The sequence below is a fragment of the Leopardus geoffroyi genome, chromosome A1, assembly GCF_018350155.1.
Source record: "Leopardus geoffroyi isolate Oge1 chromosome A1, O.geoffroyi_Oge1_pat1.0, whole genome shotgun sequence".
Lineage (NCBI taxonomy): Eukaryota > Metazoa > Chordata > Mammalia > Carnivora > Felidae > Leopardus > Leopardus geoffroyi.
Window position 1 is genome coordinate 226,128,132 of NC_059326.1, and position 21,751 is coordinate 226,149,882.

Genomic DNA, 21,751 nt, shown 5'->3' on the forward strand with positions numbered 1-21,751 from the left:
AACGATAAAGCAGGGCTCAGAAGTTCAAGCTTGCTTTGGAAGGTCAATCCAGGCCTAAAACAGTGTTTATATTCTCATTCTGGATCATCGTTGCTTTTTCTTACCCTAAAAATCTTCAAATGTGATTTTTAAAAACTGTCCCCCTTCTAGTGTGGCAGAATATTAGGAAAAGAAACATTTATAAGGCTTTGCAATTAGCAAACATCCTCAACATATTTAGGCATGTCACTCATATATTTGAAGTAAGTGCAACTTTTTTCCTTTTAAAAAAATGGCAAATGCCAGTGTACTAGCGATTTTAGGCAAGAAGCAAATCTACAGTCAAGAACAAAAAGTGACTTAAACGTTTTCCTTTTCTGTTTATAATTTTGGTTGATGTAGTTCTTTACATCACTCCAGCTATAGTCGTTACAAGATAGGAAATTATTCTGAAAACACTTACTGTTTTCATAGGTCATTTGTGTCATGATGAAGCTAGAAGGTCTCAGAACTATATTTTTGTGCATTATTCCTCCATTTCCATTGCAGCATTTAAGGTGGGATGAGAGGTCATTAATAAAATCAGGAAGCGAACTATTCTGTCATACAGGGATGTTTTTAGAATAAATGGAAAAACGTCTGAAGCATTTTCAGGGGAGAAAAAGGCTATATAAAACCAAGACAGTGAAGTTTTTTCCTGCCTGTGTTTCAACTACGCCATCTTTTCAAACATTAAAACAAAGTCAATCAATAAGTATCTGCTTATAAGAAAACTCTAAAAGTTATTTCAGTGGGACTGGCACTATATTGGCCTCGTAATCCAATAAATGCTATGGAATAAAAAGATGAAAAGTGTTGCAAAAATGTCTATTTTTTCAGTTGATTCTGGACCATGTGTGAGGTTCTACACTAGTCATTTTTAATGGATCTTACCCTGGGAGACTCCAACTAAGTCACATAACATTTGCACCTGTTTCTTTCATCTATGAAATTAGCACCTGGGCCTCATAGTGTATAATTGTCTAAGACGGGGTTTGGCAAACTATGGTCTATGGGCCAAATCTGACCTGCCACTGTTTTTCTATGGAATAGCAACTAAGAACGCTTTTTTTAAAAAAAAATTGAAATCCGAAGAATAATTCATGATGTGTAAAATATGCAAAATTCAAAATTTAGTGTCCATAAATACAGTTTTGTTAGAACACAGCAATGTTCACTTATGTACTGTCTATGGCTATTTTTATGCTAAAGAGAAAAGTTGTACAGTTGTGGCAGATAATAGTTTTAGGCCTACAAAGCCTAAAATATTTACTATCTTGCCCTTTATAGGAATGGTTTGCCAAACTTTGGCCTAATACATAGAAAACACTCAGTTATAGTTAGAATCATGTGTAATCCTCATGACTCTACACTTAAGTAGTAGGAAGAGCATTTTTCAGAAGGACAAGGTTAGGTAAATTATCCAGTCACATAGCTAGTAAGGGGGAAAGCCAGTTTGACCGCAAAGCCTATTCTCTTTCCAATATGTCACATTATCTAATTTTTTTTTTGTTTTTTAATACATTAAGAAAGATCATAATTTTAAATAGCTTAGCAGAACTTTACTAAATACTAAAGACTGCTTTTATTTTATTGAGATTATTTTTTTCTCTTTCCAAAGAATCCAGAAACCAGCTGATCTATACTATTTTAAATGCTCTGATAACCCAAGTTTTCTCAATTCTTTAGAATATCTCAATTCTTTGTTAATCTAAGAACAGCATATCTAGATACCCAAAAACAAGAGGTAGTAAAATGTTTTAAAATTGTTTACTGAAAATCATAATTTTTTACTTAACATTTTAAATTTTTTTTTTTTTTTCAACGTTTATTTATTTTTGGGACAGAGAGAGACAGAGTATGAACGGGGGAGGGGCAGAGAGAGAGGGAGACACAGAATCGGAAACAGGCTCCAGGCTCTGAGCCATCAGCCCAGAGCCCGACGCGGGGCTCGAACTCACGGACCGCGAGATCGTGACCTGGCTGAAGTCGGACGCTTAACCGACTGCGCCACCCAGGCGCCCCTTTACTTAACATTTTTATAAATGCAAAATTCATACAAATTGTAAACCATTTAATAAATGTTAGTTTTTATATTCTTTGTTACCACCCAAAAACTAATCGCAAACAGCCCAATCCCCTTTAGTTTTCCTTTTGAAAACCAAGTTGTGACTGCAATATGGGTATATGAAAAGTAGTAAGCCTGTCACAAGATAATACTGCCTATCAATACCAGTATCTCAATTGACTTGAAGATGAACCTATTACCTCTTACTTTAAATTTTGTAATTATCAAAAATCAACATCCCAACATTTTCCAGCATTGAAAAAGAAGCACATCTTCATGGACACTGTCCCTTTACACTGTATAACATAACTTCAGTAGTTTGGCAGTTTAGTGAAGCTCGTATCTTAAGAGCTATGTCACAGTATCCAGAAAGAATTCTAATTGTTAATATTTTTCAAATCTAAATCTTTCACGTGGGCAGTCTCAGTTTAAATTCTTCAGCAAAATGATTAATTTGGTAAGAAACATTTTTTATAGCATTGTCAGCAGAGATCAGACACATTAACATAATTCTCTGAATGTACTGAAGTTTAATGCAAGGTCTCTTGGTCAGTCATCTTGCATTTACCAAGGAGCTATTGGCTATAGACCTGCTCCTTTCTAGTATTTTTTTCCAACAATTCCAGATACTGCTGCTGGATCTCAAGGCCCACTTCTATTCCCAATGCCCATATAAACTGAAACACTACTGTTTACCGAATGAAGATAGAATTCGCCGCTTTACCTAATACCTTAATCCTCTCTAGTCTTACTTTCTCTTAATTACCTGTATCCTATGCTTCACCCAAACTAGACATATTCTTCCTAAATATGTCTCTTATTTTCCTCTCTCCACAGTATTTCTTCTACCTTCCGCCTCCCTTCTCCATTCGCAGATGAAGTCCTCAAACTTTCCTCTCCTTCAAGACCCATCTGAAATGTCAGCTCCTTAACAAAAACTTTTCTAATTGGATGAGAGTTCTCTAAATACCCATTGCCTCTTTATATTTTGTTGTATGTGATCCAGTCTTTAATGTGTTCATTGTGTATTTCTTACCATCCCTATCAAATTATAAGAAACTCCTGGAGAGTAGGGATGTCTTAATTTAGAACTAGTAGAATATTTTAAAGGATAGAGTGTGATTTTTAATAAATATACATTTGGTCTTTGTCCATTCGGGGCATAGAGCTCACAAAAACCCAAGTGTTAACAGGATAACAGTGTTTTTGGTTATGTTAATGAGGTGATTTTTGGAAAGCCCTCAGGTAACCTAAGGATGAGAGCGGGTTGCCTGGGGAGCCAACCACGTGATGAGAGGGTGGAAATATTCAGGCCCACCCCCTCACACCTCTGGAGTGGAGAAAGGAGCGGGATATTGAGTTCAATCACTTAAGATTTAATCAATCATGCCTATGTAATGAAAGCTTTATAAAACCCCAAAAGGATGGGGCTCAAGAGAGCTCTTAGGTTGTTGAACCAGAACAAATCCATGGGCCAGATGGGTGGTGCATCCCAAACTCTATGGAGACAGAAGCTCCTGGGGCGCCTGGGTGGCTTGGTCGGTTAAGCGTCTGACTTCGGCTCAGGTCATGATCTCACGGTCCGTGAGTTCGAGCCCTGCGTTGGGCTCTGTGCTGACAGCTCAGAGCCTGGAGCCTGTTTCCGATTCTGTGTCTCCCTCTCTCTCTGCCCCTCCCCTGTTCATGCTCTGTCTCTCTCTGTCTCAAAAATAAATAAACGTTAAAAAAAAAAAAATTAAAAAGAAAAAAAGAAGCTCCTATGTCTGGGACCCTTCTGGACCTCACCCTATGTAGCTCTTCATCTGGCTTTTCATCTGCATCCTTGACTATCCTGTTCAAAGATGCTGAAATGGGTTCTGGTCATGAAAATGAATTGAAGGAGGCAGGGAAGAAATAACACATGAAGAATGAACAGATGCCAGAGAACCACAGAAGAATAAGAAACAGTAAAACCACAAGTTCTTTATGTAGCCATCTTTTGCTTTATTTTTTAGAGAAGCTTGGAAATATAGTGTTTTTGCTTATCCCCATTGATGATTAGTCCTAGGTACATTTCTTCAAGTGGGTATCTTGTCCAGAGGCTATTTTAAAAGATTTTGATAAGCTGAAAAGCAAGTTTTCTGGAATAAAAATCACCACCAGACAACACTGCAGTAAAAAATTCATTTAACAAATACCGAGCCATCTACGTGCCAGCACTGTCCCAACACTGGGTACAGAGCAATGACAGGAGTCTGGTTTGCCCAGGATGATTGGGTTTCCTGGGACACAGGACTTCAAGTGTTAAAACTGGGAAATCAGTGACAAACAACAAACGCTAGTGGTAGCCAGTCTCCCATAATGGTCCTCAGACACCCTCTTCAAGCCCCTATGTAGTCTCCTCCCACATTAAATAGGGCTGGCCTTCACAAGTAATAACACACCGTGGAAATGACAGTGTGTGACTTCCAAGGCTAGGTCATAAAAGACACAGTGGCTTCCACTTTGCTCCTTCTGGAGAAGCCAACTGCCATGTTATGAGGACGATCAACTGGAAAAGGCCACTTGGTGAGGAACCAAAGCCTCTTGCTATCAGCATATCAATGAGCCATCTTCGACAATGAGCCCGAAGCCTTCAACATTCACGTTTCCTAGACCCGCGCTGTTGCATACGAGGCCACAGTTAATTGAGCACATCAGAGAAGGCTGGCCCCTGCGATGTGCTGTTGTGTAATAATACACACCAAAGTCCCAAGATCTAGTACCAACAGACGAAATGTAAAATTTCTCATTAAATCCTTTGGGTTGAGTACAAGTCCAAATGACAAAATTGTGTATATGTTGCGTTAGATCTTACAACCCTTGCTTTTTGCATTTTAAAAACGTGGTTGCTATTGGACTGACGATAACCTTTGTGGGTGGCTCCGATTACATTTCCAAGGCCTGCGGCTTGGCTGCGCTCCCAGCTGGCAAACTTTGCATTCAAGCGTTTCGCCTGCGCCCTCGGCTGGAAGGGGCCGCCTCGCAAAAGCCGAGGCTCTGGCCCGGCCTCTGGTTTTCCTGCGAATTCCCGCAGCCTCCGGCTCCAGTCTCCGGTTTCCCGGGACTCCGGCTGGTCCGGCGAGCGCTCGGGAGGTCCGCCCCTCCCAGCTTCCGGGACACCCACTTTCTGAGCTGCCAGAGCGCAGCGCGCGGTTTTCAGAGAGGCCCCGCCCTTCGCGTGGCTACCGGACCCTCCCCGTCTCGCGTGCCTCCCCCTGCCGCGCAGCCGTCGCCTTCATCGCGTCACCTCACACCGCACAACCACCAGGGAAAGTCACCTGGGGTGCGCAGCGCCTTTTGATCAACACTCACCTCCGTGGCCCCAACACTCACCTCTGGCTGGCCCAATCGGCACCCACCTCAGGTCGGCCCAGTCAACACCCTCCTCTGAGTGGTCCAATCAACACCCACTTCAGGCTGGCCTACTCACCACCCTTCTCAGGCTGGCCCAATCAACATCCACCTCAGGCTGGCCCAGTCAACACCCCCCTCTGGCTGGCCCAATCAACATCCAGCTCCTGCCGCTCTGATCAACACCCACTTCAGAATAACGCAATCAGTACACGCTTCAGGCCGACTGGGCGGGGCCTGGTTTGTCACAGGCCTTCCCTCGTCTTCCGGGACCCGCGGCGGGGGCGTAGCTACATATCGAAAGGCGGGACTTCCTGCCCAGCGGAGCATAACTTCCCTAGTGTGCCGGAACTCATCACAGATCGAGGCTGGAAGCCAGCGGGCGCTCTGGTTTCTTGTGAGCTCTGAGGCGAGTAGAGGTTTGAGCGTCTGGTGGCGTTCAAGCTGTTGTCGCTAGACTTCTGCCTTCGTCGCCTCTAATCTCGGCCCTGGAGATGGCGACGTACACCTGCATTACTTGCCGGGTGGCGTTCGACGACGCGGAGGTGCAACGGGCCCACTACAAGACGGACTGGCACCGCTACAACCTGAAGCGCAAAGTGGCCGACATGGCCCCGGTCACCGCCGAGGGTTTCCAGGAGCGGGTGCGGGCGCAGCGGGCCGTGGCGGAGCAGGACAGCAAGGGCACGGCCACCTACTGCACCGTCTGCAGTAAGAAGTTTGCGTCTTTCAACGCCTACGAGAACCACCTCAAGTCCCGGCGGCACGTGGAGCTGGAGAAGAAGGCCGTGCGGGCCGTGAACCGGAAAGTGGAGATGATGAACGAAAAGAACCTGGAGAAAGGCCTGGGCGTGGACAGCGTGGACAAGGATGCCATGAACGCGGCCATCCAGCAGGCCATCAAGGCTCAGCCGTCCATGTCTCCCAAGAAGGCCCCCGCAGCGCCGGAGGAGGAGCCCAGGAGTCCCGTGGCGGTGGCTGATGGAGGACGGGCGCCTCACGACCGGGACCCGGCCGAGAAACCTCCCCGGCTCCAGTGGTTTGAACAGCAGGCCAAGAAGTTGGCAAAGCAGCAGGAGGAGGAGAGTGAGGAGGAGGAGGACCTCGACGAAGAAGGTAGTGGCTCTGTTGCGGGGGCGGGGGGAGGTGAAACTGACGAGTGAGGGTGGTTTAGATCCTTTCCCAAGTGACTTGTCGGAGCATCAGGCCCGCAGGGAATTTTGTCTTGTTTCGTTAACTGTGGTAGATTCAGGGCCTGGAAGCTTATCGGGGGCGTTATTTAATAAATAGTTATTTAATAAATAGTAGAATGAATTGATGACTTCCGTTTTGAAGGAGAAGGCATCGAACACACGCATGGGGTGGGGGGGGGCGTGTTACCGCGCACACCAACGGCGGCAGGGTGTGTGATTCTGCTCGGTTTCTAGTTATGATGGCTTCGCACTTAATTCAGTTAAGACAGCAAAGTGAGGGGTTCAGAATGCGGGGGTTAACCTGAAATGTGGAGCTGGAGCCTCCTCCGTTTTACGAGCTGTTTATTCCTTCCTGCCCTCGTGGCACATCCTGTTACTACTGATTGTGTAGGTAGAGGCCTAGGAAGGAAGTACAAGGAGATTCCTGCATGCTGGAAAAGAAAGCTTAAGGAACGTTTTAGCGCCACAGATTTGTCCGTGTAACTTTAGCTAACGTCGAGATCGTGAAAGAGGGTTTGTCCTGCAAGTGGCATTCTCCAGGCCCAAACGGAAGGCTGCTCTGCCTCATGCTTGGGAGTCTTTGTGGTTTCTTCCCGGCAGTTACCAAGCACCTTGTTAAACTAACTTTGTTTTTCAACTCTCTGGCGTGAAGATTGGGAAGATATCGATTCTGATGAGGAGTCGGGATGTGAGGATGCTGAACCAATGGACGACGCGGAGGAGGGGGAGGCTGGGGGAGGCCCCCTCAGCGGTGCTATCCCCATAACGGACTGCTTATTTTGCCCCCATCATTCAAGCTCCCTCATGAAGAATGTGGCTCATATGACCAAAGTCCACAGCTTCTTTATTCCCGACATAGAATATCTTTCTGATCTTAAGGGACTGATTAAATACTTGGGTAAGTACAGTAGTTTTCCTTTTAATGAGCAAATGCCACGTTATTGGGGGTCAAGTTTTAGGAGAACATTTCGTTTTTTGTTTCTCATCGATGTTTGATTTAGTTATCTGCTTATTTTGTAAAGATCAAAAATTTGATGCATGGTTTTTGAATCGCGGAGATACATTGTGAGCTTTGAGCTGGCCGCAGAAAGCTGCCCTTGTGTTTTGTCCTCCACTTATTGTTCCAGGAGAGAAAGTTGGCGTTGGGAAGATTTGCTTGTGGTGCAATGAGAAAGGGAAATCCTTCTACTCCACGGAAGCTGTACAGGCACACATGAATGACAAAAGCCACTGTAAGCTCTTCACAGACGGTGATGCTGCTTTGGAATTTGCAGACTTCTATGATTTTAGGTAAGTCTGTCGTGTGCAGTGTGAAGCCAGGTGGGGTCATCACGCTTGACCCTAATCGATAGCAGGTGTGCCTGTGCCTGATGCATGTGCCGTATATGCATTACGGCTCTTTTAACACTTCCGTGGGGGGGGGGGGGGGACTGTTCCGTGTCATTTTGTCGATAAGAAACTAAGAGTTGAGCCCACGCATCTAATAAAAGAGATCTGATAAAGAGAAGATCTCAGGTCCAAACTGAAGTTTGTCTGACTTGAGAATTTCTTTTTCTTTATCGGTGGTTTAAATGATTAGCGGGTCACTTTTGCCGGCCCCCTTGTGGACAGAGGGACTGAAGTGAGATTTCATGTTTTGGTTTCCCTGAAGAGTCCTTGAATCACAGGCTGTCTCCTAAGGGAATTGAGTTGGTTGCTGAACTAGGCCAGTCCCAGGCATTCGATGGTGAGATTATCCCATAGGTGGCTCACCCTTAACTAGAAAGTCGGATAATTCACGCGTGATGCCAGGAATCTGTGGCAGGCACTTTTGAACAGCTGTGGTGTCATGATACTTAGGACCTAGCACAGGTGTGCTAAACAAGCAGATGTGTGTAATTACCGCGCCAAATATCCACCGTCTCCAGATACATGTGTTCAGAAAAGTCTTAGCCTTTTAAATTACCCTTTTGCATTTTCCTCCTGATTTCTCACCCTTGTCATCGAGAAGTTTTTCATTCAACCGTGTCGGTGGCTATGTAGTGGTATCCCACTGTGGTTTTAATTTTCGTTTCCCTGATGTTACCTAATGTAGTTGAAAACCTTTTTGTATTAATTGGTCACTTGGATATCTCTTGTGAAGTGCCTGATCAAGTCTTTTGTCTGCTTCTTTATTGGGATTGGGTGATCTGTCTTATTACTAACATTTTAACGTGTAATTCTCTAATTTATTTTCTATGTGTATTTGAGAACATGTCTATGAACATAAAGAATCTTCTGGAATTGCACTGTCCAATAATGGTAATTACTAGGTGCATTCATAGGACTATTTAAGTTAATTAAAAATCAAGTTAAAAATGTAAAAATGCGGTTGTTTAGTTGTACTACCTACATTTCAAAACTCAGTGCCGAAAAGCACATGTGACCAGTAGCTACTTTATTGGACACACAGGCACAGAAAGTTTCTGTGGTCACAGAATCTTTTCAGATGGCACTCTCCTAGAAGTTGTCTTAGAATGGCTGAATTCAGGAGAGCAGCATCTCTAGTGCTACCTTCGCCTCCCTCCTACGGAGAAACAAATAGGTGAAAGAATTCAGTTGGAGGCCATTTGCTCAGCCATTTGTGTGTTTTTTTTTTTATAAAGAAAATTTTATATTTACAGCGAATTTGAGCAGGAGGTACAGAGATTTCCCATAAAACCCTTGTCCCCCGACACATACACAGCCTCCCTCATTGTGGACATCCCACACTAGTGGTACATTCCTGAGTGATGACCTTACATTCGTATCTCATCATCGCCAAGTCCGTAGTTCACGCTAGGGTTCACTCTTGGTGTCGTACATCTTCTGTTTGGACAAACGTATAATGACCCGTGTCTACCGTTATTGTATCATACAGAGTAGTTTCACTGCCCTGAAAATCCTGTGGATTCCGCCTGTTCTTCCCTCCTTGTCTCTTCACACTGGCTTCTTTCACTTAGTAACGTGCATTTAAGTTTTCTCCATTTCTTTTCATGGCTTGATAGTTCATTTCTTTTTAGTACTGAATACGGTTCTGTTTTCTGGATGTACCACAAGTGTATTTATCCACCCAGCTACTGAAGGGCGCTTTTGTTGCTCCCACATTGGGGCAATTATGAATAAAGCTTCTATAACCATCAGTGTGCAGGTTTTGTGTTGTTGACATGTTTTCAGCTCCTTTGGATAAATACGAAATAGCACGATTGTGGATCCTGCGGGAAGAGTATTTTTTGGCTTTGCAAGAAACCCCCAAGCTGTCTGGGAAAACGGCTGCACCATTTTGTGTTCCCGCGAGCGATGAGTGAGGATGCCCATTGCTTCACATTCTTGCTGGCATTTGATGTTGTCAGTGTTCTGGATTTTGGCTGTTTTAATAAGCGTGTGTAGTGTTATCTCTTTTTATTTTGCATTTCCCTCATGACATGATGTGGAGCACCTTTTTACATGCTTATTTGCAGCCTGTATATCTTAGTGAGGTGCCTGGTGAGGTCCCTGCCCCATTTTCAAGTCTGGTTTATATTCTTATCACTCAGTTTTAAGAGTTCTTTACATGTTTTGAATAACGGTCCTTTATCAGATGTGTCTTTTGCCAACATTTTCTCCCTGTCTGTGGCTTGTATTGTAATTCTCTCGACACTGTCTTTCCCAGAGAAGTTTTTCATTTTAGTGAAGTCCATCTTACCAATTATTCCTTTCGTGGATCGTGCCTTTCGTGATGCACATAAAAAGTCCTCACCGAACCCTAAGTCATCTAGATTGTCTCCCATGTTATATTGTAGTCATTCTTATAGTTTTGTGTTTTACGTTTAGGTCTGTGATCCATCTTGAGCTTATGGGTCACTTGCACACTCTGTCTCACAGAGGATGCGACCAAGTTGGCTTTCCTCCTAAATGTTTCAGCTTGCCGTGCCTGCAGCGGTTGGTTCCCTGCGCTTAGGTAGCCAGTGGGTTTGCCAGTTTGCAAACACGATTTGTCTTTTAGTCAAATTTGAGGTATTAGTCTTTTTATTAATGCCATTATTAATGCCGCTGTTACAGGAGTAGCTACCCAGATTACACGGAAGGGGGGCAGCCTGATGGGACTGAGGACTTACCCTCCGAAAAGACTTTAGAATATGATGATGAAACCATGGAGCTGATTCTGCCTTCTGGTAAGTATGTTTGGCAAAGATGGCAAAACGCGGGTGAGAGGATTGGAGAGGCATGTTCCCATCAGTTCTCTTCTGTACTGGGGGAAGTCGTTACAGTTTTATGTTCTCAGGTACATAGTAATGAAGGTCTCCACTTAGCTCTGTGTTGGCTGTTTTGTTTAAATTAGATCAGTGTTTTTGCTCACTTCTGTTATGATTTTGAATGCTTTCATCAGTCATCTCCTTTCAGATACATAGACATTTTCTGTTTGGTTCTTTCTTGTTATTATTGCCTCATTTAGGTTTCTCTTGTTAATGTTGGCCGTACTCTTATTCTTTGAACTGGTTCCTGTTTCCTCACGTTGCTCAGACTTCCAGGTAGTCTGGCACGGGTGTATCGGGCTGACAGCGCCTGGCCCAGTTGCCTGTTTATTTTCTGGCAGGGAGGCTTGTTTATTTGTGGCAGGGAGGCTCGGAGTTTGAGTTCTGCCTTCTACTTTAGGGAACAGGATTTGACTGATAGGTGGGGATTTATCCCAGGTATGAAAAGGTGGGGGGAGAAAAAGCCATGAATATGAGAAGCATCTGCTGTTGTTTACAATGTTATGATTAGCTGATAAGAACGGGAGAAGCTACAGAAGACCTGTGGGAAGGAAAGGGAATGGAACCGAAGAGCTGACAAGATCCTAATAATACGTGGTATTTACTGAGCACTCAGCTCAGCATGGTAGGTGGATCCATTATTTTATCTTTAGGAGCCAGTGAGTTGGATTCTGTTATCCTTATTCGACCTGTGAGCCAGCCGAAGCTTAGATAGGTTGAGTAACTGACCCAAGATCATAGACCAGTCAGCGAAGCCTTCTCCACTCCCCCCACCCTGCCGTGGGAGATTTGCAGTGATGCTGCGTAAGAGCAGCTATCCTGCTCATGGACACGACTGGGGGGAAGAAGCCATCTTATGTTACTGCTTTTCACAAGGAGTATCACTGCTTAGGTGCAGACAGCCCTCTTTAATTCAGAATAATAACCTTTTAAGGCTAAGGACGGCTTTAGAGTATGGCAGTAGAAGAAAAGGGCATGCGGAGCCTGTCTTGAAGATACAGGTCTCCTTACAGTGATAAGAAAGGTGTGGAATGCACAATGTCGTGGCCTGTGCAATAAACAGTAGCAAAACCAGCCTAGACATATCACAGAGAACCTCTTCTAGTCTTCCTCTGGTGAAAATGCCAGTACATTACATCAGAAATGAGCTTCCTAACTTCATTTCTAAGACTATGACCATCTTTTTTCGCTCCTTATTTCATTAGCATCCACTTCCTTGACTGTAGAGTGTGATTACAACACTCTTTGAGTGAGTTGAATAAGGTGATCCCTTGTCAAGCGATGTCTGGCACGTCACTATGAATGGTGGCTTCGGTTTGCATCAACTGTAGCCTGGTACCTACCAAAATATGCACAACAGTGAGCATAGCCTATTTAAGAAATAGAGTCTCTTTGAGAGAAATTTTCATCTAAACCTAGAATTTTGAAACTTAACTAGGGATTCCTTTTTTATTTTTTAATCTAGAAAACACATTTTCCTAGGATGATTGCGTTTTCCAAGATTAACCAAAGCCAAAAATAGGCATCATCTTAGGATACTCTCTTTGGTCGTCTCCCACACTGGAGCTATTACGAAGTACAATTCCTAAACAACCCTTTCATATTTTTCTTCTTTGTTTCCTATTTAACATTTGTCTGTGTCACCATTACCGCTTCCTAAATGGCCATCTGCAATCTGATTTCTGTTCAACCACTTAGCACATTCTTCTTAAGACAACCCGTCTGTTTCCTTTTTCCCTCTGGAATTCTTCCAGGGGGAGCCATTGTTCTTCAGGTAAGTTAGGTTCTCTAGCTGCTGCCCTCTCTCCCCCGCTCCGGGTATCTATTCCTTTACCTACCCACTTGCAGTTTCCCTCCTCTGCGTCTTTGGAAGGGTGATGCCTCTGACTTACTGCTACTTGTCCTTTAAGACTCGGGTCCACCCCTCCATAAGCCCTTTTGAACTCAGCTCCTGCCCTGAGTATGGAGAGTCTCCTCTGCTCCTGGGGCACTGGCCAATCTGTTGTAATATTTCTCTCACTGCTTTGTAAGTGCTGGCTTGCTTGCCTGCCTTCCCCCATTACTTTTGAAAAATAGATTGCTTCTTCCCTCTCACCACAGGGTCTCAGGCACACATGAGCCAGATGATGTTTGTTGACTCAGTGACTGAGAGGTTGGAGGCGACTTTAAAAGGAAAGCAAGGTTGATTCCCTTGGGCCTGCCATAGTGTAGGAGAAGCAGGGCAGAGGGAGCCGTTGTGGGCTAAGAGGGGGCCCCGGTAGCTTGGAATCATTGGTCTGCAGGACTGTGCAGCGGGTTGCTTTGTCTCTACATCATCGTGCAGTCCAAGGAGAAAGTGAGAGCATAGGCACGGGAGGGACAGAGAGAGGGACAGAGGATCCTAAGCAGGCTCTGCTGACAGCAGAGAGCCCAACGCGGGGCTTGAACTCATGAACCACAAGATCATGACCTGAGCTGAAGTCAAGTCGGATGTTGAACTGACTGAGCCGCCCAGGTGTCTCAAGGAAGAGTGGCGTGAGATTAATTTGAAGGTCCAACTTCCCTGGTTTTTAGAGCCAGGGTTTCCTTGCTCAGTGCTACTGGTCTACCTACTGAGTCACATTATTTTAAAGTACTGGATAATAAACCCCAGGACGACTTTTTTATATCAGACTTGGAAGTAGTAAATTACAGTAACTGGTTTGGTGTTAGTGTGAAATACTGTACTTTTAGCCATACTCAGGAAAGACCTAACCCAACAGCCAGATAACCTTACCCCACAGGTTCTTAACCAGGCCGTACACGTTTTTTTTCTGTGAGTGTGTACTCTCCTGGGTAAAGGCTGTGCAGAGTCTTAGAGTCACCTGTGTGGCCATGAATGCCTTTTTAAATTGAACAGGTAAGTACAGTTTTGCAGGGTAAAGGCTGTAGTTTTTTATTCCTTTATTTCCTTCCTTCCTTCCTTCCTTCCTTCCTTCCTTCCTTCCTTCCTTCCTTCCATTCTTCCATTCAAAAGCATGCGGGAGCAGACAGGAGAGGAAGAGGGAGAGAAAATCCCAAGCACGCTCCACACGCAGTGCGTTGTCTGACGTGGGGCACAATGCAGGGCTCAATCTCAAAGCTGTGAAATCAAAGTCAGACACTTAACCTATTGAGCCACCCAGGTGCCCGAAGGCTATAGTTTTTAAAAGCACTTGTGACCCGGAGAAGATTAAGAGCCACTAATAAAAATATCTAAATATATGTTACTCTGTACCTTCATGGATCTTCCTAAGTGGCTGACTGCTAAGACCTTATTATGGAATTTACTTAAATAATAGCAAAACATAGCTTTCTTAGTGAATCAGAAACTGCTAGTATTCTTCTGAAATTTCTTCCAGCTATACTGATATTTTGCTTTTCGTGTCATCCATACTTCCATCATCTTATATTAAAAATTAGTCCTCCTTCAGTTGATCTTCATTACAGTGAGACACGATGGGTTATATTCCATTGGTTTGCCCTCCTGTCTTAGTACTGATTTGGGAGGTTTTGTAATGAGCCAAGGGAATGGGAGATCTCTGAATAAGCACTGTAAACATGTAGCAGTATTACAGCAGTATATTCAATCACCTGTTTATGTCTTTGAGCAAATTTAGCATTCAGAAACCTTTTCAGTTATGCTCGGTTACTTGACTGTTAGCATAAGATGTTAGCATGAAGCTGAGTCGGGAAGGATTCTAGTGTGGAGAGCTTGGTGATACTTCATCAACCACACTCGGTGGAGTCTGCTTTGAACTGGTTTCAAAAAGCAGTAGTGGTGATGTCTTCAATCTAGTTATTTCAGATCAAGGAGATGATCCCAGAGCCAGTGACAAAGAGCATCCGGTAGAGGGCACTGTGAGCATTTACTGCAAAAGCGGTGGCCTGGCTCTGTTCCTTGAGTTTGCTTTAGTGTTCTTCAGCTCCCGTGGAGTAAGTTGGTGTCAAAGACACATCCAGTTAGCTGCTGAGTAGCCAGATGAAACTGTTGGTGGATCCACGGGAATACATCATGAATCTTAGGAAAATCACCATTGGAGATATTTTCTTTTCCACTGTCTCATGTCTTCAGTTGTAGGATTGGACAGTTTTATAAGTGGTTATTGCTACGATGAAAGGTAGATGGACAGATTGTGGCTTTACCATAACTAAGACGGAACCCATCTGTTATTTACTGGGCAGTCACACTGTGTTCTAAAAACAGTTTTCCTTGATAGGGCCTTCAAGTTGAGCTGCTCTTGGCACATTCTTGGGGCTTAATGTCAGGTACTCACTGTCATTGACACAGGGCAGGGGTAGCTCTAATCTGTGTGTTTTCAGTTCCCCCGCTGGCTGTCCGAAACCTTGGTATTGAGTTATGAAACCTTTTCAAGGATGTTCTTCAATAATACATATTTGTCCAAATGCTGCTTATCACTATAAATACGTCAGTTGATTTTGTACTAATGACCGGCACTGTCATGTGATGATTTTGAGCATTGCAGACCTGGAGCATCCTGACCTGTTCTTATAAGTAGAAAATTATAATAATAGGTTTTCCTGCCATAGCAGCCTTCGTTTAAGCTTGAGTCTTTATTCATTGGCTGCGTCTTATTTCTTGTGGTTTAGGAGCTTTGTTAACTCTGAGGCCGCCAGAAGAGCCAGGTTCAAGGAAACATGTGTTCATCCATACTGGTAACCAAAAACCAAACCATCTTTGAATTGAAAGGTTTCTTTGCATTTCTTTCTCTTACCACAAAAACAGTCATGACAGTAACTACTTTTCCGTATCTGTGTAGCAAGCAAACTGTTTTCCAGGTAGCTTGCCCTACGGGTAGGGACTTAGAATAACCGGACCGAATTTTTCATGTAAATGAACGGTCTGGATCAATGTAAAACTTTCCTAGCAGCTGTACACGTGGTTCTCCCGAGCCATATTTCCTCTATTCATTTTCAGTGGAAATAGCTGTTTCATGCCTTGTGTATATGCTCTTGTCTAATTTCTACATGTATACGTCTGTCTGGGAAGGTGCCTGATTAATATTCTTGTGAGGGAATTGTATTTAGTGTTGTATTTAGCAAGCTCTCAGGTAAGGCTGACACCACTGTCCCAGGATCACCTTTTGAGAGCCACTGCGCTGACGGAGCCTGGAGTTAGCCCTCACTGAAGCCCGTCCCCTTCTGTTTCACTTGCTGTGAGCCTAAGGGTCAGCACACTTTTCCTATAAAAGGCTCCATAGTCCATAGTCATTCACCTCTGAAAGCGTGATTGACTTGCATAGTTTTACCAGATCCTTCTGGATAAGCCCAACCTGGAGAGGGAATTCAGCTGACTCATCCTTTAAAATTGTAGCTCACCAGGTGAGTTCCATCATTTAGAAAATAACAGGGCAGGGTTTCTCAATGTAGTCACCTTTTAGGCCAAGTAAATCTTTGCTGTGGAGGACTGCCCTGTGCATTGTAGGATGTCCGCTAATATCCTTGACCTCTATCCAGTAGATGCTAGTAGTCCCCCTCCAGCTATAACAACCAAAAATGTCTCTAGTCACTGCCAAATGTCCCTGGAGGTAAAATCATCTTTGTTTGGGAACCACCACCATGGAGAATTTAAGCAAAAGAAAGGTGGATTGATTCTTGTTCTAGACCTAGACCGTGGCTTTTAAACTTAAACATCATTATTGTGTGCTTTATCTTTATATTAAAAAACAAAAAAGTTAAAGTCCCTTATCTCTTTCTTAGGGCCCTACTAGCCATATCAGTGAGAGTTGGCATGTGAATTTCTGGAGAGGCATATTGTATATAAGTATATAAGTACAGGATGCTGAGATTTCACGTGACAGTGACTTGCCATTCTCTTTTTTAAAAAAATCCCTCTACTTTTTTATTTTCTGTCTTTACTTCATTTTTTAATATGCTACTTCATCTTTCTTTAGCAGATAGAGCACTTTTTCTTCTGGCTTCTCCATTTTCCAGCTAGATACCCTTAGAAGTCTGCTTTGGAAAGTCCTTGCTCTGTAGCTCTACCTTGAAAAACTATCTAACTCAGCATTTCAATATTGTTTTTTTTGAAAAACAGGTGCCAGAGTGGGTCATCGCTCCTTGATGAGATACTACAAACAGCGATTTGGCTTGTCAAGAACCGTGGCTGTTGCTAAGAATCAGAAGGCCGTGGGCCGGATACTCCGGCAGTACAGAGCCCTGGGGTGGACCGGCAGCACAGGTGTGTTGATACGATCGTGGACCAGCCCGGGAACTCGGATCACAAGAACGGGCTTGGGTGAAGTCCTTCCCATTTATGTTGTCCTTGTGGATCCTCTCTAGAGGAAACTTAACTTCTTGGCTCAGGGGGCTTCCATTATTACTTGATATGTTTATGGCAAGAAGCCCAAAGCTCCATTCGTTAAAAACTTCATATTCCTGGCACAGTAACTTTCCAAAACAGAATACAGATAATAGTTATAAACATGAGTACTTAGTAATGAGCAAAGATTGAAATTATCCTGGAGGTTATACAAAGGAATTAACTAGTATCCTTGAGGGCAAATTGCTTAAGCCATGGATTCAAACATGACTTACCTGATATACTTAGAGGTTCTTAAATGATGAGCAGGAGTAATTTAAGTAACTGAAGCCTCTATTGCCTCATTTATCAAACTGAGATGATCATAAGGGGACCCACCTGGTAGCGTTGTGTGGGTTGACTGTCATAACGCGTGTATGATGTAGTACGTGGACGTCATAAAGGCCGGCAGTCACTCCTTTTTGTAGTTTTCCCATAGAAAAGGTAACAAGAGCGGAATAAAGCAGGCCACCGGAATTGTTAAGCTTTGAAACCTCATCAGTATGAAATTCTGTAAATCTGTTCTGATGTGTCTGCTAACATGGAGTCCTGTCCTTAGGTCTGCAGGGAGAACACGGGTCCACTAAAGGACTGTGGAGAGGACAAAGGAGAGCTCCCTTGGGAGGGTGTGGGAAGCCCTGGGCAGATAAAGTCCGTGTTAAATGCCACGGTGTTCATATACGTGTGGTTTCCTTCACGGTGGCTGCCTGTGAGCCGCGAGGCCGCTGAAATCCAGCAGACACTGACCGCATCTTATTTTTGTCAGGAACTATTGTCTGCCTCACTTTAGAGTCTCCATCTTTCTCTAGCACCTTTGGTCAGCGGGATTTACCTGGGGCTTATAGATCCTTCCAGGTGACGGAAACTAGAGAGGCTTATTCCAGAGAAATGGGTACATGTACAGGTTCTGTGCAGTTCTGGGTGCGCATAACCCCTCACGCCCGTTGCATGGCGACCTCAGGTTAGCAGCTCTTCTTTAAATATAAGAACCCAGTTTCACCCAAACTAGCCTTGAGCTTCTCTGTAAAGGTTTTTTTTTTTTTTTTAATGTATATTTATTTTTGAGAGAGAGAGAGAGGGAGGAAGAGTGAGCCCAGCAGAGGAGGGGCAGAGAGAGAGGGAGACACAGAATCCGAAGCACGCTCCAGGCTCAGAGCTGTCAGCACAGAGCCCGACGCGGGGCTCGAACTCAGGAACCATGAGATCTTGACCTGAGCCGCGGTCGGATACTTAACCGACTGAGCCACCCAGGCGCCCCAAGATTGTCTTTTTTTTCTGATCACACATAACCAGCCTTTGCCATGTGTCCCCTTTCCAGCCACAGGAGCTGCTCTGATGCGTGAGCGAGACATGCAGTATGTCCAAAGGATGAAGTCAAAGTGGATGCTGAAGACGGGAATGAAGAACAATGCCACCAAGCAGATGCACTTCAGGCCCCAAGTGAGGTTCTGAGTGTCTGCCCAAGGACTGGGTGGTCTGTCCCTTGCACAGGTGTCCTTGCCCGAGGGCCAGGGGAACCGGATTGTGTGACAGCCCCTGTTTGCTGCTACTTCTCCCTGTACTTGATCCGTTCTGACCTGGTAATAAAAGTCAGAATCTCATTGGCGTTTAAATGTCATTTTTGGACAGGGTTCACAGGTTATGTTTTCACAAAGTGAGTGGTGTCTCTGCTGGGCTCTGGGACCCAAACTACTGGCTAGTAATTGTCTCACTGCCTCCGCTTTTACCTGACTCTGCCTGTCGGATTCACATGGGAAACTCGTGGGTGACTCGCTCCACACTTGGTTTAATTGGCTGTGGGGTAACTTACCACGTCCTGGCACTGGGACTTCCGCAAGGGCTTGGAAGATTCTGGAGCAGCTAAGTCGAATGTCACTCGTTTGAAAGTGTCGTGGCTCGTGGTGTGGAGGAAGTCGCTTTCATTGTGTCCAGATGAAGTTAGACAGCATGTCATTGGCTGGCTGTAAAGGTTCTTTCTTTCTAAGTGAGAAGACACAGAGAATGACGGTGCTGTGCACTCAGACTCCGTATCCAGGGCTGCCTTTATTCGAGTAGTTAGGTGAGGAAGAAAGGAAATGTAAAATGTTTAGATCTTGTTTTAGAGACAAAAACTGACCTCGGGGTTTAATACGAAGAGAGTCTCCATTCAGGCGGCTCAGGGGAAGGCAGTCGTATATCGGAAATGAAGTGAAACACGAAATTCAAACCCATCGAGCTACCTCGTAACTTGGGAAGAGCGACTTGGGTAAATCTGTAAAATGAGCTGTTTGTACGTCACAGGTTGTGGTGGGGGGGTGAATAAACCTGCCGAGCCCGTGTTCAAGTTCTCCCTTAGCAGGCCTGCTGCACTGAGGCAGGCCGGAGATCTGCTGGAGCCCTAGTCTTCCTGTGGTGAGTTCAGGATGCCAGGAGAATGAGCTTGCCCACCATGTACTCACTGGGCCTCGTTTGCCAGAGGCAGGCCTTTTTCTGTAAACTCTGGACGCAGAGTTGAATTCGTTCTACTTCCTCAGTACACAGGTTCACTGACAGTGGAGGACTCCCTGGTCTTTAATTTTGCTCCCTCATCCTGTTTTCTAACATTCTCGCCCCGGTACCCACTCTCTTGTGTTTGACACATCTTGAAATCGATATCCTAGGCAAGAGAAGTCGTGCTTCACGGGTGGTATGTTTTTAATTTCTACTTGAGCGAATGCACATGCTCCTGGGCTGTAGCTTGTGTCGGTTTTGTTCCTCAGTCCACACTTTGTCACTTGGCATAAGCTGAGATCATTGCTGCCGACGCCCGCTGTCTACAGCCCCGTTGCCACACCAGCCCGGCACGGTCCGTGTACCTTCTTTGCATCCCTGCCCTTGAACATCGGGGTGTTTTCCCTGTGGGGAGCAAACAGGACAGTATGTTTGCTGACCCATACAATACTGCCCCCATTTACTTATCTGCTTCCAGACTTCAAGAGATCCCTTCTTAGCTCTGATTTGGGGTTTGTGGAGCAGCTCTCTCCCACTTCTATCTACATCAGAATTTTATAAAACTCCCACTTCTGTCCACATCATAATTTTATAAAAGACAGTTTATTTGCCTTTGGGAAGGAGGACAAAGAAAAAATTTAAACATCACCCATACATAGTCATAAAACCTTGTTTCTTGCGATGAGAACTTTTGAGATTACTTTCTTAGCAACTTTAAAATATGCAGTATAGTAGTATTAGCTATATTCACCATGCCGCATATCACATCCCATGAGTTATAACTGGAAGTTTATACCTTTGACCCCCTTCACCCATGCATTTCCTTTGACTAACTTCAGAATTCATCTAAATTAACCAAAAAGTAAATCTTTATTAAATTGTTTTTTAATGTTTATTTACTTTTGAGAGAGAGAGAGAGACGGCGTGTGAGTGGGGGAGGAGCAGAGAGAGAAGGAGACAGAATCCGAAGCAGGCTCCAGGTTCTGAGCTGTCAGCACATTGCCCAACGCAGGGCTCGATTCCACAAACTGTGAGATCATGACCTAAGCTGAAATCGGCTGCATAACCGACTGAGCCGCCCAAGTGCCCCAAATCTTTATGAAATCCAAATTTGGATAGATACTTCTCCTCAGTGCCCCTTATCCTTAAGTCTGTTGTCTAAAGGTAAAGTGGATACCAGGAAAATCACATTAAAGGCTCCTCATCAGTACCAAGGTAGCGCTGGCTGTGGTGGTTGGCTGACCATGACTTATGTGGGCTCTCCTCCTGGGAGTTACCCCATGGCCAGATGGCCTTGGCAAGTTGATTCGTCTGTCTTTAGCTTCAGACATCAAGGCTGGGATCAAAAGGGAGAGAGCATAACCTTGTTCTTTCCTCATTTGTGTAACCAAAGCCCCTGGCGGCTTTGCTCATCGCACTGTCTATCTGCAGACTAGCCACAGGCTCAGTGTATTCTTTCTGCTTTGCAGAGTGTGAGTTTGTGTTTTACGTGCAGGAAGCTGGATGCCCAGGGTGTTATATTGGGACTCAGCTGTGGTGCGCATCGTAACGGACAGAGCAAGGGAAACCCTCCGCCTCGTGCGTGCTGGTCCCTACGCTCGGCAAAGTCAAACTTTTACAGCTCCTTAAAAAAATCTAGAAGATAAAAGAACTTCTAATATAAATTATTTGCAGAGTAAACATGATGCATTTTTTTAATGTTTATTTATTTTTGAGAGAGACACAGAGTGTGAGCTGGGGAGGGGCAGAGAGAGAGAGGGAGACACAGAATCGGAAGCAAACTCCAGGCTCCGAGCTGTCAGCACAGAGCCCGACACGGGGCTTGAACTCACAAACTGTAAGATCATGACCTGAGCCGAAGCCGGACGCATAACCGACTGAACCACCCAGGCGCCCCAACATGATTCATTTTTTAGAGGAAGAGAATGCGTGTTTAGTGTATGCCTAAAACTATATTAAAAGCATTAAGGGGCGCCTGGGTGGCTCAGTCTGTTGAGCGTCCGACTTCAGCTCAGGTCATGATCTCACGGTCCGTGAGTTCGAGCCCTGCGTCCGGCTCTGTGCTGACAGCTCAGAGCCT

The 21,751-nt window shown here is 44.6% G+C and overlaps 1 protein-coding gene across 1 annotated transcript; it reads left to right on the top strand.

The window, feature by feature from the left end:
• Positions 1–5,761: 5,761 nt before the first annotated feature.
• Positions 5,762–18,803, top strand: ZNF622 (zinc finger protein 622). The gene is made up of 6 exons (XM_045441630.1): positions 5,762–6,574; positions 7,304–7,549; positions 7,779–7,941; positions 10,690–10,802; positions 16,939–17,082; positions 18,521–18,803. Exons 1-6 carry the CDS (start codon positions 5,953–5,955, stop codon positions 18,652–18,654), a joined length of 1,422 nt encoding a protein of 473 aa, XP_045297586.1. The 5' UTR covers positions 5,762–5,952; the 3' UTR covers positions 18,655–18,803.
• Positions 18,804–21,751: the final 2,948 nt, after the last annotated feature.